Below are 15,726 nucleotides of genomic sequence, written 5' to 3' on the forward strand. Positions count from 1 at the left end.
GGGGATCATTGCCATAGTGGCTTCGGCTGGGTCTGCAGCCTGGCCTTGGTCACTAGTGTCACTGATCTGAACATGAGCACAAGGCCCCTGGCCTTGCTCCAGCCCTGGCCATTTCTGCACCACACTTGGACTTCACACGTCCCTGCCTTTCACAGGGTGCTCTCAACCCTTGTCTGCAGTAACCCCTGCTCCTGGTGACTCAGATGATGCCTATTTCTTCTCCAGCCTAAGTGGCACCTCCTCCAGGAAGCCTCCCCTGAATTCCTCCAGGCTAGTGTTGTAAAGCCCTTTGGCCTCCAAATGCACAGTGTCTCTAGGCAGCACACACAGCTGGTTGCCTTTGTGGGGCCTATCAATGGGACCAGGAGTGGGGGATAGTTTTGTTTTCTCTATGGGAAGGCAAACTCCTGCCTTTGGGCATTACCACTTAGGGGGTCACAGGTAATGCTTACAGCAATGGGTGCACAGAAGGGCAGGGAGGTCCCACCCAGCCCCTGACATCACGGAGCTGCTGCATCCCCTAAGCTGGGACCTGCCCGCCTGTAGGCATCTCTTCTTCTCTGGGGCCAAATAGGCTCGGGCTGGCGCCTAGCACTGTCCCTCCTTCACTTCTCTGCTGGAAGCTCCTTGAGGGGCTGGCCTTTCTCAGAAAGGAGGGGTGGGAAGAAAATGACATGAATCTATGAGGCAAAGTAACCATGGTCCGAAAAGGGAGAGGGTGATGGAGACGAGAGCCAAGCTCAGCAGGCAGTGGGTGGTGATGGGGCAGGGGCAGGCTGGTCTCGTGTGTGTGTGTGTGTGTGTGTGTGTGTGTGTGTGTGTGGAGGGGCGGGGCAGGCTGGTCTCATGTGTGTGTGTGTGTGTGTGTGTGTGGAGGGGCGGGGCAGGCTGGTCTCGTGTGTGTGTGTGTGTGTGTGTGTGTGGAGGGGCGGGGCAGGCTGGTCTCGTGTGTGTGTGTGTGTGTGTGTGTGTGTGTGTGTGTGTATGGAGGGGCAGGGGCAGGCTGGTCACCTCCTTAGACCCAGGCTTTCTGGGAGGGGCAGGAGCTAGAAGTGTGGAGCATCCCTGTGGGAGCACCTGTGAAGCCCCTGGGATGACAGGCTCTCTTCTCACGTTGCCTTGGAGGTATGCACATAGGTGATAAGCAAATGGTTACCCAACAGTCCCAGTTCTCTGGTGGGGTGGGGCAGAGGGCTGTGGGGCACAGCTTGGGTCTGGAGTCAGCAGTGACTGTTATCAGGCCCAGTTCAGTGTCCCCTTGCAGCCTCTTATCTGTCACCACTGCCGGTTGTGGGGGCGGGGGCGGGAGGGTCTGTGGGTTGCAGGTGGAGGCTTCCTCCCAATGCTGATTCGTTCCTGGTCCCTTTGCCGCCCAAGCTGCCCTGTGCATCCTCCTCTGCGTCCTGGGCCTCAGCATCTCCCCCTAGTGTCGCAGCTGCGCACAGCTGTGTCTTCACGCCAGGTGCAGCTCCCCAAGGGCTTGCCGGGCAGGTGGAATGTGGCACCATGCACAGGGGGCACAGAGACCCTGCACCCTCTTTCTGTCTTCCTTAAGCCACTCTCTAGTGGTCAGCTACAGGACCATGACCAGCTTCCCTGAGGAACTGGTCGCCAGTCCCTTGAGGCCCTTCCTGCTGTGAGCCCTTGGCAGTCGCTCACTTGGGGGCCTCAAGGGCTTCAGTTGTGATGGGGACACATTTTGGTGCCTGCAGGGTCACTATGAGTTATAAGCCGACAGTTGGGTTGCTTCACTTTCTGCAAAGGATGTGAGTGTACAGGGTGGTGCTTTTCAACAAGCCTGGAATGTGGCTGGGGTGCCCAGCGCTGCGGAACAGCCAGCTTCTGTGGCTAGGCACTGGGGAGGCCTCAGGGACCCCCCCCTCTCGCCCCAGGTGCCCATAGCTGACCTGCACTAAGCTGAGCTCTCCCAGGCTCCCAGGAGAACCTTTCTTTCTCAGCCTCCTGCACCTGTTGAAAGCTTCCTCCTCCAAGCCTGGCCAAGCAGCTCTGCCCCTAGCGGGAGTCAGAGGCATGGAACTCCCTCGCATGAAGACCGGCAGAGAGCCACGGCCACCTGCTCCACTTCGGGAGTGGCCCGCTTACCCTGGGTAAGGACCAGGCCCATGGGTGTACCTGGCAGACAGGATGGATGCTGAGACCTGGGTGCTGCCCAGTGTGTGTGCGTGTGTGCGTGTGAGGGGAGATCTTCAATGTTGGATCCAGCCTTTGTTTGAGGAGGTTGTGTATAGACCCATGTGACAGCTTGCTCAGTATCTCTCCACCTGTGTGTGTGTGTGTGTGTGTGTGTGTGTGAGAGAGAGAGAGCGAGGGGGGGGCGCGCCTGGAGTAAATGCCTAGCATGTCCCTCCCTACAAGAATGTGTCCTTCAACGGACTCTGGCACGTGCGATGCCGATGGGGGCCATGGTACCTATCGCAGACAGTGAAACAAGCTGGTGGCAGAGCCCCAAGTGAGCAGGGAGGTGGTTTCCCGGGTGTTGGTTTGGACGGCTGCGATTTTGTGTCGGACAGCCCCATGGTGCTTGTGCATCTGTGCGGAACCTTGACTGGCCGGGTCTCGCCCCGCGTGGGACGGCAATCTAGTGCGTATCTGGCACTGTGTGTTTGTCCCGAATCCCTACAAACTACGCGGCCATGCATGTGCGCGTGTGTGCCGGGGCAGGGGACCCAGTTTGTTGGTGAGAGTGGAGCCAAACTGGCACGGGTGTGAACCGATGTGTCAGTGAAGCGGGGTCCGGGCGTGCATTTGTGTCACGGCGGGCGTCCACCTCTGTGCGTGCGCCCCGGGGGCACCGTGGCGGCGGCGGCGGCGTCCGGTGCGTTTCTGCGTCCGTGGGTTGAATGTGAGCGCCCTGGCGTGTGCGTTAAGGGCTGCAAGGCTCTGGCGCCGCGGGTGCACGTGAGCACCAGGGTGGGCGCCACGGCTGGATCTCCGGCGGCGGCGGTCCGTCCCGGTGCCGGTCTCTGGAGCACTCCGGCCGGCCGACTGGGGCCCCAGCTCTCCCGCCTAGCCGAGACCCCTCCCTTGAGCGGCCAGGCATGTGCGGCGACGCCGCTAGGACCCGGCGGCGGCCGGCCGCAGCGCCCGGGCCGCGCGAGTGAGCATGTGCAGAGCCGGGCGCCCGCTCGCCCGCCCGCCTGCCTCTCCGCTCCGCGCCCGCCCGCTCGCCTCCCCGCCGCGGCTCAAGCCCGGACGCCCGCAGCCCAGCCAACCGGGGAGAGGCGCCGTGTGCCCGGCGCGTCCGTCCGTCCGCTCGCCGCAGGCGCCGGGGGGTGTGCGGGCGCCGGGCGCGTCTCAGCACCGGGCAGTGCGGGGCTGCGGACTCGGCGCCCCGGGAAGCGGGCGCGTGGCTGCTGATGCAGACGCCCCAACCCACGGCGATCTTGGGGTGAGTCCTGTCCCCCGGGGGACTCCCGCCAGGACCCCCTGTGCGGGCTGCGAGCTGGGTTCTCCTCATCCACCCTTCGCTGCCACGGTTAGACAAGTTTGTAAAGACGCAGCGGGGAGCGCGGCGGGGCTGCACCTGCTCTGGTTTGGGGCGGGCTGTGGGGGGTGCGCCTTCCCTTCGGCTGGGGCAGCTTGGCAGGGGAAAAGGAGGAAGGGTCGCTTAGCAACTGTCGGGGTGCAGCGGGGACACGGAGGGCAGGTGCTCACGCCGTGTCCTCTCCAGGAGCCGCACTAGCCGGTTGAATTTCCGGGGCGGGGGAGGAGGGCGCCGCAGCCGGGGTCTGGGGAAGGGGCAAGGGTAGGATTTGGGGCGTGCTGCCTCCCTCCGCGGCAGTCCCCGTCCTTCTGCCACCCAGCCAGGCTTCCGGTGCGCAGACCGTGCAGTCTCGCGGAGAACTAGAGCAGGGGCAGAGGCGAAAGCGCAACGTTCTGAATTTTGTCCGGAAAATTACCCGGAGTGGAGCTTTGCCTCTTTCCTGGGGCGGAGTGGTGTGTGTGTGTTGGAGGGGCGGGTAGGGAGGCAGCTGCTCAGCAGCATTCATGGCCCGGTCTCCTGCGTCCCTGCGCCGGGGCAGCCTCACCAACGCAGCACCGTGCTTTACAGGGCACCCAGCCTCGCGCGTGGTACCTGCTCAGGGCCAACTCCGCACGGGGAGGAAAGGGGGCCCTCTATTCCAGTGCTTTCTCCAGCGGGGGTTCCATCCCTTACCCCAAGCCCTGTTCTGGGACCCCACCACTGCAGCTGTCAGAATGGACCTCCTACCTCCGGGGAGGCCCCCTGTACTTTACATTTTCAAGCCGACATCTCTGTAACAGCTGGAGCCACACATGCCGGCTCCTAGAGGCGCTGGGGTTGGTGGATGTGGAGAGCCTCTAGCTGGGGTCAGGAGTGGGGTGACTTACCAGGTGCTGGTGCCCAGGCAGTGAGGCTGGAGGGAGAAGATCAGCACCTTGCCCTGGGTGGAGTGTGGCCGCCGCCAGCTTGCCGGCTACAGGTGCTAGAGCTTTGCTTGGAATCTGGGTTTTCTCTTGGGCATGCCCTGATTCTGTCCATACACTTAGCAGGCCTGCCTGAAGTTCCTTGGAAAAATGTGTTTTAGGGAGCTACCAAGGGAAGAGCGGGGCCTCCTCTCTCCCGTTCCCTTGAGACTGGAGAACCCTGGGGTTGTGAGACCCCTTGGCACAAGGTCCACCATGTCCAGGGTGTGTTGGGTCAGCTCCAGTAGTATGAGTCCGTATGCGAGGGGCAGGCATCGCCCGGAGAAGGACCAGGCTAACCCCCAGTTGTGTCCTTAACTCACTTGCTCAGTGTTACCCAATCCCCTCAGTTGACTTTAGACACCTATTTACCTGCCAAACTCTGAGGAGAGTCCCAGACACCCCTGGTGGGGGCGGGCGATCCACCACTAAGCAGAGGAAACACACCAACAAATGAACACAATGGATCACTTTACAAACAACTCCAAAAGTGGCCTGGGCTCCAGACTTGATCCGTGAAACGCCAGCTCCTGACTCGGTGCTGGGGGCTGAGCAGGGGAGGCCGTGCGGGCAAGCACGCATACCGTGCACTTGGTATCAGAGAACTTGAGTTCCGTCTGCCTTCGTAGCGTCCTGCCTCTGCATGGGGAATGAGGTAATGAGTGACTTCACACGTTTGAGGGTAGCCCATGCCTTCATCCGTTCATCCGGCTGTTTGTTCACACACTGTGATCATCCATGTTGTGTATAATTTGTTCTTATTTCTGTGAATAGGGGGTTGGTTCTCAGGGGGATTTCTTGTCATTGCAATGAATTGAGTTTAGACCTCACTTTATGTATGAGCCCCTTAGAGCAATATTTTTTAAAGGATTTTATTTCGTCTTTACTCTAAAGCTGAGAAGAGTCAGAAATCAGTGCTCCCCCAGCATCTCCCCCAGACAATGATGGGCCAACCCATGGGTCCAGGCATTTTGTGTTTAATGGGTTCTGGGCTTGTTTGAGCATCAGGAAGTGGCCATGAGCACTCAGCTCCTGGGACCTGCCCTGTGCCCCCACCCAGAGGTGGGCAGATGAGTGGGGACATTAGCAGGCACAATATGCAGCAGCATTCATTCTAGATTTCCAAGGATCAGGGAGGCTTCTCGGGGGCAGAGGTGGCAGGAGGACAGAGCCTTGCTGGCTAGGAGGCTCTTGAGAGTCCTGCTGGGTGGGGGCTGTGTGGGAGGGGGGCGAGCAGATAGCAATCTCTGCCCATGAAGTAGCTTGAGCTGCCCTGGGGACACTCAGCTTAGGGCTCAGGGCTCCAGGCAGAGTATTCAGAGGTGGGGGCTGGGAGCACTAGCCCAAGAACGTCCCTGAGTGCCAAGCTAAGAAGCCTGCACTGGGCTATGTGAGCTCTGGGGCAACACCCCAAGCTGTGATTGTATCTGTATGTTTGCTTACCAGAAAGAGCCCTTGAGGTGCTGGAAGGGGACAGTCTGTCCCTGCTGGGACCGGCAAGACAGGTGCTAAGCCTGAGTGAACATGGGGATTGTTGGAGGGGGAGGGTTGGAGGGATTGAGTCACTGAGCTCAGCTGAAGGCTCCCCTGTGTATCTTTGACGAGGTTCCCCAAGCGCAGGCTCTGGGCCGCTGGCACCTGGGGGCCCCTCTCCTGCCCATCTGGAGAGCGACACTCTGATTCTGTCCCCTGGGCTTTGTGACTCTTGCCCTGATGGTAGCACGTGGCTCTGAGTCCCCAGGGTGTCACAGCCTTGGCTACTGTGGTCCTTCTGAGCATTTGTAAAGTCATCCTCCCCTCAGCTGACACTGCCTGTCCCTTTGAGCTAGGGTGGGGAAGTGAAATGGAAAAGTCACAGGACTGTACCCCAGCCTAGGCTGTCTCCAGGCCTTGCCCTCATCCCACTGTCCCCTTCTTCTCATCCTTACCCCCTGACTACTGCGATCGCGTGCTCTCTGCACCCCCAACCTTCCAGAGCAGCTGCCTCCTCACCCCCTCCTGACCTCAGGTGACTACTGCCTCTCTGGGGCTTGGGTGCCATGACCGCGCTGGGCATGAGCTCGTTTGCTGAGTCTACCTGCTTTAGGTTCCTGCTCTGCCTGAGACTTCCAGGAGTCTCCTGCTCTGCAGCCCCCAGAGGATCCCACTGGGCAGGGCTGAGTGTGTGCCCCCATGCTGACAAGGCGGAACCTTGGGCAGGGATTGAAAAGCCTAGCCGGTCTCCTCCTGAAGCACTCTGTGGGGTTTCAGGATGGGGGTGCCACCAGGTCGCATATCTCCAGGGAGGGGCTAGTGGAGGGAACGGAAATGATCGAAGTGACCGTGGCTTCCAAAGGTGGGGAGGGTCCCCGAGGCTGCCTCACAACCCGCGCCAGGAGGCCGGAACCATCCACACATGGCAGAGTCTCGGAGGTTTGGCTCAGGAGGATGCCATGTGTTAGCATCGTCTCCAGGAGCTTTGGCCTGGCAGGCTTTCAAAAGGCGCTGACAGAGGCACACTCTACTCCTTTCAAGAATAAATCTTGCCTTGTGCGAAACCAGAGCCGGTGTGGGAAGAGAGGCAGGAAGTGTGGTGGTCCAGGGTGGGCTCTCCAGGAACAGGTGTCCTGGGTCAGAATCCTGGCCCTGGATTGTCTGACCTCGGCCGTGAGCTTGTATCTGCTGAGCCTTGGTGACCTTGGCTCTCATTCAGCAAGAGGCTCGTGTGGTGTCAGGGAGGGGTGCAAGCGAGGGTACAGTTCTGTAGGGCCTGTTTGTTAAAGCTGCCAGGGCTTAGGAGATGGTGGCACTGGAGAGAACAAGCCATAGCCAGTGTCTGTCCGGGCAGTGATCACCTTCAAGCAGATGCGGGGCTAACCCCACTGAGCAGGGAATGAAGAGGTTGTCTTAAGGGCAGGGGATGGAGGAGGTTTGGTCCTGATGTCACCTGTGGCACGGCTCTTGAAGGCCTTGTCCTTGCTGGTCTCTTGTGCTAGCTTACCCAGTGCAGGCCAAAGTCTGTAGGTGATAGGGGTGTCCTGTTCACTGCCCAGTTCTGTCCCATGCCAGTGCTGACTGGAACAGATGAGCAACCTCAGGCACTGCCCCATGCCATGATCTACACCGACCTGCTGCAGCACCTGTTGGCTTTGGGGTGCTGTAGCACCGCGGGCGGCTTGGTGCAGATGGGCAGCGGCTAAATGCCTGCCGGGTGCTGGCTGCTGCCGCTGTCTGCCTTACCTTGTGGCTTGGCTGCAGGCCCTTGCACGGATGCGCCAAGTCTCCTGGCCTTACCCGCAGACCTCCTCGGGGTTCAGCCACTCAGCAAACATTCATTGTCAAGGCCTTGCTAAGCTGTGTGCTGTCATCCTCAAGCAGGGAGAGTGAATGGGGAAGAGGAGGCCTGGGGAAGGGGACAGCTTCCAGATTGCCTCCCTCTCGCCCAGCCCACCCTGGTGAGTATTCTGCGTGGGGAGGCAGTTGTCTGATTTTATAAGTTTGCAGTGATGGCTCTGCAGGAAACCTGCAGGTGGCTGTCTGCTGTGTGGACACCCCAAGACCAAGGAAGTAAGTGCTTCCCTCACTCTGAGCAGAGAGGACTTTGTGGAGCCAGAAACAGAGTGAGTTGGGATGAGTACCCCATGAGCCCATGGCTGGCTGTTGTCAGATACCCAGAGCTGGGCTACAAAATAGATTTGTTTATACCACACATACCTGGCTGTGAAAAGCAAATGCAGCTCAACAGAAACTTTTGTTCTCATGGCAGGTGCCACCATCCCTTTCTGTATGGCTTCTTGGACTTCCTTACTGTGACAGTCCCAGTAGTGGGACAGGAGCCCTTCCGCCAAAGGGGAAGAGCCCCTGCCAGAGTCGGACGCTCTTGCTAGCTCTGCAAGGCCCAGCTGGGCGGCCTGAGTGCCATGCCTTGCCCCCTTTCACCTGTGCGTCCAGCTCCGTCCACAGAGTGGCAAGGGGATGTTGCTGCCTTGAGGGAGCAGGTTTCTGAGGTCAGAGCTTGCCTGTCTGTTCTCTTGGGTATTTACAGAAATGTCTTCAGAATAGAGAGCACTGGGTATCCCAGCTAGACTGGGCTTTAAATGGGGCGAGGGAGGGGGGCCAGGAGTGACAAGAGTGAATCTGGTTTGGCTCCTGCCCTGGAGCCTGTCATGGGTCTTTTAGATGGATTGACATAGAAGTGGACAATTCTAGTTGTCTCAGGATAGCAGGTGTTGGTGCATGGGGCTGGCACAAGGTGTGGGAGCAGTGAGAGATCTAGGCCAGTGGGTGGTGGTAGTCAGGGAAGGCTTCCTGGGGAAGAGATGTGTGAGCTGAACCTTGGAGGATACATGGAGCTTTGCCAGGTGCAGGAGGAAGAAACTTCAGGGCATCTTGGTGACAGGTGGTTCTACTGCTGTAGGGCGGGGGTGGGGGGCGGGGAGAAGGATGTTGAGTATGAGGTAGGGGGAACTTGAGGCAGAGTCTGGCAGAAGATGAGGCCAGACAGGCCGGATCATGCAATGGAGGGACCATGTGCGTCAGGCTAAGGTGCTTGGAGCCGATCCCTAAAGCCACAGGAGCTATTGAAAGGGGTTTGAAGTGGGGAGCTCCATGATGCGATTTGCGCGTTGGGAGCTCGCCCTTGGCAGCCCGTGGAAGCCGGATCGGAGGGGCCGGAGCTGAAGGCGGAAGGGATCAGTCAGGATTCCATGGGATTTTCTCTGTGGTTGTACAAATCAGACAAGGCTGTCTGGGGAGGGCCAGGCACATGCATGCGTACATGCACGCACAGTGTGCACACGTGCTCACACACATGCAGACACGCACACACGGCACGCACACCAGCTTAGGCAATATCAGCTCAAGGCCCTTGTGACTCCACTTCCTGCCTGGTGGTTAACTGCCATTATTCTCCTGCCATCCCCAACCCCTGCCCTAGTTTATGGGATGGGCCTGGTGCCCCGTGCCCCATGTCTATGGGGCTAGAACCAGGGGGCCCCTTTAGGCCTTCAGCCTCTGCTGTGGGGTGGGAGCCTGGAATACCGGCCCCCAGAGCCTAAACATTGTCTTTGCTGTCACACGGGCCATCTGTCCCCATGCACAGAGCAGCCATTGAGCAGCTGCAGGGCCCAGCAGGGGTCCTGGCCCCATTAGTTACGGGGCAGTGGCTTAGTCACGCTTCTGCGCGCCTTTCTTCTGGGACAAGGCTGCCCTTGTGCTGGGGCCGCCTCGCACAGCAGCCCCGCTCGTCGCAGCTGCAGGCGCCTGTGCCAAACCCAACAGCACACTTCAGAGATGCCGCCGTGGGAGCTGCAGCCGGAGTCCCAGCAGCTGCTCAGAGACCCTGCCACCTTCGCCTGCACCTTTGGCTGGTGGTGGAAGGGGCAGAGACTTAATCTACTCCCTCTGCAGCAACCAGCCTCTTCCTAAAGCACAGCTCATGTCCCAGAACCGTCTGTGAGTCTGCTGGTTATATGCATGTTGAGACACCTGCTGTATGCCCCTGCCTGGACCAGGTGCACTTCCATGTGATGGTGTTTCATGTTGGGAGCACAGGCTGAGACTGGTGCAGTAGCATAGTGCATTAAACCACTGCTTGGCATCCCATATGGGCACTGATTCAGATCCCAGCTGCTCCACTCCTGACCCAGCTCCCTGCTAATGCACCTGGGAGAACGGTAGAAGCTGGGATACGTGTTTAGGCCCCAGGAGTCACTTGGGAGACCCCGGATGAAGCCTCTGGCTTCAGCCTGACCCAGCCCAGGCTAATCACAGCCATTTGGGGGAATACACCACCAGAAAGAAGACATCTCTTTCTATAACTCTGCTTTTCAAATAAATACATACATGTGGAATTTTTTTTTTAAGAGCACGGGCTCTGTTCCCAAGTGTGGGACTCTATTTACCAACTGTGTGACTCTGTTTACCAACTGTGTAACTTTGGGGGGAATTTGCCTTGCTGGCTTTGGCCACAGTCTCTTCACCCACGAAATGGGAACAATAATCACTAAAGCCGCCTTCTTGGATTGGTGTGGTGGGTAAATAGGCTGTGTGTAAAGTGGCTAGCAGATGCCCGGCACACAGAAAGCGTGGTGTGAGGCTACTGCCAGCCTGCCGCCTTCCCATTGCTGTTCTGTCACCACCGGCTCTCCACTGTCACTCAAGGGGTTGGGGGTACTTTTCCCAGATGAGCTGCCAGACCTGGTGGGTGAAGTGTCTTGCTCTGTGGCACACAGCTGGGATGTGAACCTAGCTCTGCCCGGTGTTCTTGCCTGTGGATAAGATGGGGTGGCCGGGGGCCTGCGTGGGGTGGTCCTACCAGGGAGTGGCGTGGTCCAGGAGACCCTCCCGTTATGTCTAAGTTGGTCTCTCTCCACTTTGCAGGTTTCCAAGCCAGATGAAGCTTGATAGAACTCGAGGATGGGGCTGTTGGTGACACGGGGACAGAAGCTGCAGCTGCAGAATCCTGTGGTCCTCCGGGGATGAACCATGGAGCCCTGGAAACAGCTGCTGGCACCAGGGCGGGAACAGTGACCGAAGGACAGCACAGGCGGATCCCAGGAGCCAACATGCAAGGATGACGCCCCTAGAGGCCCTGGCCTCTCTCCTGCCCGCACGCTAGGAGCCGTCCCTGGGCTCCAGCCGGCAGCCCTGCCACCCAGGGGGCATGGCCAAACCTTTCTTCCGACTCCAGAAGATTCTCCGTCGAACACAGTTCCTGCTCTTCTTCCTCACGGCCGCCTACTTGATGACAGGCAGCCTACTGCTCCTGCAGCGGGTCCGAGTGGCCCTCCCCCAGGGGCCCCGGGCCCCTGCACCGCTCCAGACCTTGCCCGTGGCCGCCGTGGCCCTAGGCGTGGGCCTGCTGGACAGCAGGGCTCTGCACGACCCCCGTGTCAGCCCCAACCTGCTGCTCGACGTGGACATGCTGCGGAGCCCCCTGGCCCGGCCACCGCCTGGACTCCGCTGGTCGCCTAGAAACCGCAATTCGGAGCTACGTCAGCTGCGGCGCCGCTGGTTCCACCGCTTCCTGAGCGACCCCCAGGGGCCACCCATGCTGGGCCCTGAGGACCCCAGGCCAGCAGCCCGCAGCCAAGGTAAATACATATGGGGACAGGATAGCCATTTGCACAGCAGAGGTGAAGGGGCAGGGTTCCAGGCCTACAGCCATAGCAGCATCGTCAGGGAGTTTATTCCAAGAGCCAATTCCTGGCTCCTCCCAGACTGACCAAGGCAGGAGCTCCAGGGCTGAAGCCAGCAATGCGGGGACTGACACTGTCTCCAGGAGACACTGGTGCAGGCTGCAGCTGCGAGCCACTGGCCAAGAGGACCTAGAGGACCTCGCAGCTGTGACTGTGCGGAGGAAGTAGCCAGCACCTTGGCATTAGCCTTGCCCCTGTCAGTCAGCATCTCCCCACTGTTCTGTCCCCGTTTGACAGGTGAAGGAGGCACCGAGAAGCTCGGGAAATGGCCAAGGTTGTTCTCAGCCTACGGGTTCCCTAGGAACAGGCCCAGATGCCAGGATCTGTTTCCGATGCCGTTCCAGGAAGCATCAGTAGGGGAGAGGGAGTGAGAGCAGAAAGGCTGGGTGATAACGTGGTTGCCACTGGGCAAGCAGAGGGCCTCAGGGCCGGAGTAGAAGGCCTGAGCCAGGAGGTACTCAGGAGATTGCGGGTCTGGGTGGCATGAGACCAGGGCAGGGGCGGGAGGGAAGGGCAGGACATGGGCAGCTGCGCTGCTGGGATTCCTGGTTGAGGATTTCTTGGACTTCAGGTTGAATCTTTTTATTTATTTATTTTACCTTATTCGTGAATTTGAAAGGCAGGGGAAGAATGGAAGGGAGAGGGGGCTCTTATGTCCACGGTTCACTCCCCAAGTGGCCAAAGCAGCCACGGCTGGGCCAGGCCAACACCAGAAGCCAGGAACTCCATCCAGGTCTCCCACATGGGTGTCAGGAACCCAAGCGCTTGAACCATCATTAGCTGCCTTCCCCAGGTGCTTTGGCAGGGAGCTGGGTTGGAAGCAGAGCAGCTGGGACTTGAACCAGCACTCCAGTGCGAGATGCCAGTGTTGCAAGTGGTGGGTTCACTCACTGTGCCACAGCACCAGGCCCTGACTGACTTTTTGGTATCCATTTGGGGCAGACTGTGCAGGGCAGTGGATGTCGCCATTGTTGGGTGGTGGCTGGCCCAGTGAGCACCTTGGTGGATCGCTGTCGCCACTTCCCACACATTCCTGTGCCCTCTCAGACATTTCTAGCAGCCCTTCCGGCTGTATGCAGGGAGGCGGGGGCACGGGACGCGGAATGGCAGAGTGCAGGATGTGAGGCAATAGGCACATCGTGAACCTGTGTTAAGGGAGGGTCCTGAGGGTCAGCCAGGCCCAGGAGAGGGGCTTTATGGAAGGATGAATAGCAAGAAGGCAGCAGGGGGGAGAGGATGGCTCAAGAAGCAAGGGAAAGAAAGATTTCCCCAGCAGGAAGATTCTTGAGCACGCTTGCTGGGGATCTGCTCAGTCACACATGCGCACTCTTGTAGCGGGAATTCTTCAACCACACAGGCGTGCAGGAGACGCGAGGCACCAAGGAGGCTGTGGCTCCATGGTCACAGGTGTAAGTCTGTTATGTCTTCAATGCCCCAGTGCAGCTAATTCAGACTAGAGTGTAAAGGACTTCTAGACCTGCAGTGTCCCATGAAAAGATCCCAGGTTCTAAATGCAGACTTGGGGTCTTTGCCTCTTGGTATTGCCCCTCCCTGCCAAATGGTCCCTGATCCTTCAGTGGCGTCACCCAGTCCATCCTGTGTGTCTTGAGGTGCTGCCTCTGTGCCTCTGAGCACTCAGTGCAGTTGTGGAATTGGGCAGATGCTGCCTGTCATGGCTGGGCTGTGATGTGTAGTCTCCTGAAACCCAAGTGGCCTTGTGAGTGACCAGCCAAGGGACGGGCTCAGGGTGAGCCTGCAGTGACCCTGGTTTGGGGCATGTCTGTGTCCAGGAGAGCAAGTGAGTCTCCTTCCACTTTCAGCTTCCTTCTCATGACTTAAAGGGGAAGGGGGCCTCAGTAGGAGTTGGAGAAATTGTGGTTGGAGGTGAGGAACACCCAGCGTCTCACCTGTGGCACGAGCAACCCCATACGCTGACAGTTCGGGCACAAATAGACTCACCTCCAATCATCAGAGAGAGTTGAAACTCCCTACTCAGGCTTTCTCTTCTAGTGACCCTCCTCTCTGGCTTTCCTTTGCCCAGCAAGGAAGGGGTTAACCCACGGGCCAGCAGGAGGAGTCCAGCAGCCTCCTCCAGGACTGAAAGGCCAGGATTCTGATGGTGAAATATGGCCCAGAATTTAAGGTGGAATGTGCTTAACACCCGCAAACTGAGTCTGAGGGGAGAGGCACTGTGTGGTCACGTGGGCGGATGGCAAGCAATCGTCTCCGGTGGGAAGTAGCCCCCGGGTCCAGCTGCCGGGGTAGCAGACAATGCGGGTGTCTCTCAGCCCTGGGCAACCCGCCATCCTCCTGAAAGGGGATCTTAGAGGCCGTGGAAGCCACCAGAGGCCCCATCCATCACAGGGCATTTCATTAGCCATTGGACAACATCCATAATGGAATAAAACATCAGTTAAGTTTACTAGGGGGAAAACAGTAACTTCTCCATGGCCGTTTTTTTTTAATTGATAGTAATTTGCAAAGACATCCCAGTGTCTCTGAAACCATCGGTAATAGCCTGGCCGCAAATCCACTGTGATGTGCAAATGAGTGGATGCAGGTCTTAGACCACAGACCATCCTGCCTCCTGCGAACCAGCCCCGAGACCTCCTCCCTGCTCAGACCCTGTTGCTTGCAGAGACAGCCTTGTCCCTTGGGAGGCCACCATGTGCCCTGCAGGTGACATCCCGAAGGCGTCAGGAGTGTTGGCAGATGTCCCCGGGGGAGTGTCTCTGAGCTGCTCTCCTGGGAGTGCGTTCCCAGCTCCTGGACCTCATGTTTTACAAATCCCCAGCCAGACTCCACTGTGCGCGTGACACTGACACACCCAGCCTGTGTTGGTGTGTGCTCTGGGCTTCTCTATGCATCTCTGAGAGGTGTCTCCTACCCTCATGGTGTTGAGGGGGAGGATAGGTAGGAGGGACAGGGCAGTGGGCGACAGACTGGCAATAGCACCTACTCTGTCGGTGGTTAGGGATGCAGGTCCTCCTGCCTGCCATGGTGTGTGTTAGGGAGCCGTCAGTCCTGCCTGCCATGGTGTGTGTTAGCAGGAGGCTGGACTCAAGAGCAGAGCTGGGACTGGAACCCAGACCCTCTGCTATAGGATGCTAGTATCCACAGCGACATCGTCACCACGGTGCCAAACACCTGCCCCGGTTATTTTTTATTTTTTTTCTTCAGTAGTAGCTCTCCCCATCTGAGAGGTCTTTCTTCTGTTGACTGTAACTAGACTTTCCCTGACCGGAGAGAGGCAGGGCCTACCTCTCAGGACTGCTTGGAAGACCCGTCAGCCCAGGAAAGACAGGAGTGGGGAGGCAGGATCAGGGCCCACAGAGGTGAGGTGAGGTGAGGTAGGCACCATGGGAGAGAGGGCATCACCAGGCTCCTGGCATGTTGCGAGGTGCGAGAAAGATCACACCCAGACAAGTCTAGAATGTATTAAGTAGTCTTTATTAACCAAGCTCAGTGATAACAGGGCCCACTAGAAATTAGCCAGTGACAAGTCCAGTGACAGTCCAGTCTGAATTAAAACCCTAAGAGGAACAAATGGTCATTACCCTGACGTCCATCTGTTAAACTGAAAACCTATGACCTAACTTCCGCAACAATATAAATTATCCTAAGAGGCATGCAGGAAGCAATCTGGACACACAAAGCTGCAGACATTCACCTCTCCCTGGCTTCTCGGCCCACATTCCATTACTGCTGGGCCTCACCTCTCCTGGAACTCGGGAACATACACAAATTAGAACTACAGAGCATCTTAGCATTTGCATCTTCACTGTCTGCCTCCCAAGCAGTGAACAGAGCGCGAGGACTACAGCCATACAGGGGCCATGCTCAAGGGCTACCAGTCCTTGGAGTCTGTAAGCAGGAAGCCAGAGAGCAAGCAGGTCCTGAGGAAGCCAAGAGTTGGAGTGCCAGAGCGACGGAATCATAGGACCAAGAGCGAGCCCCTCCCTATCGTGGGCCTTTATGGGGGCTTGTGAGGGGAGTGGTTAGGCAGCAGTGCAGTAGCACCCCCTCTCAGGTTCCTGATGATGACAGGTGAGCATCACAGGTGGGCAGAGGAATCATGTAGGTGGGGGAGGTGTGACTTTCA

The 15,726-nt window shown here is 58.4% G+C and overlaps 1 protein-coding gene across 2 annotated transcripts in view; it reads left to right on the plus strand.

The window, feature by feature from the left end:
* Positions 1-1,843: 1,843 nt before the first annotated feature.
* The window catches only part of WSCD1 (WSC domain containing 1), a 31,839-nt gene continuing 17,956 nt past the window's right edge, over positions 1,844-15,726 (plus strand). The window contains exons 1-2 of one of the 2 annotated variants that reach the window (XM_058676204.1): positions 1,844-2,108; positions 10,807-11,519. In XM_058676204.1, the coding sequence (XP_058532187.1) occupies positions 11,090-11,519 (430 nt within the window). In that variant the 5' untranslated portion in view covers positions 1,844-2,108; positions 10,807-11,089. Of the gene's footprint in view, positions 2,109-3,145; positions 3,410-10,806; positions 11,520-15,726 lie in introns of those variants that run through there. The other variant, XM_058676203.1, reaches the window with a different exon arrangement.

Source organism: Ochotona princeps, chromosome 17, assembly GCF_030435755.1.
Source record: "Ochotona princeps isolate mOchPri1 chromosome 17, mOchPri1.hap1, whole genome shotgun sequence".
Classification (NCBI taxonomy): Eukaryota; Metazoa; Chordata; class Mammalia; order Lagomorpha; family Ochotonidae; genus Ochotona; species Ochotona princeps.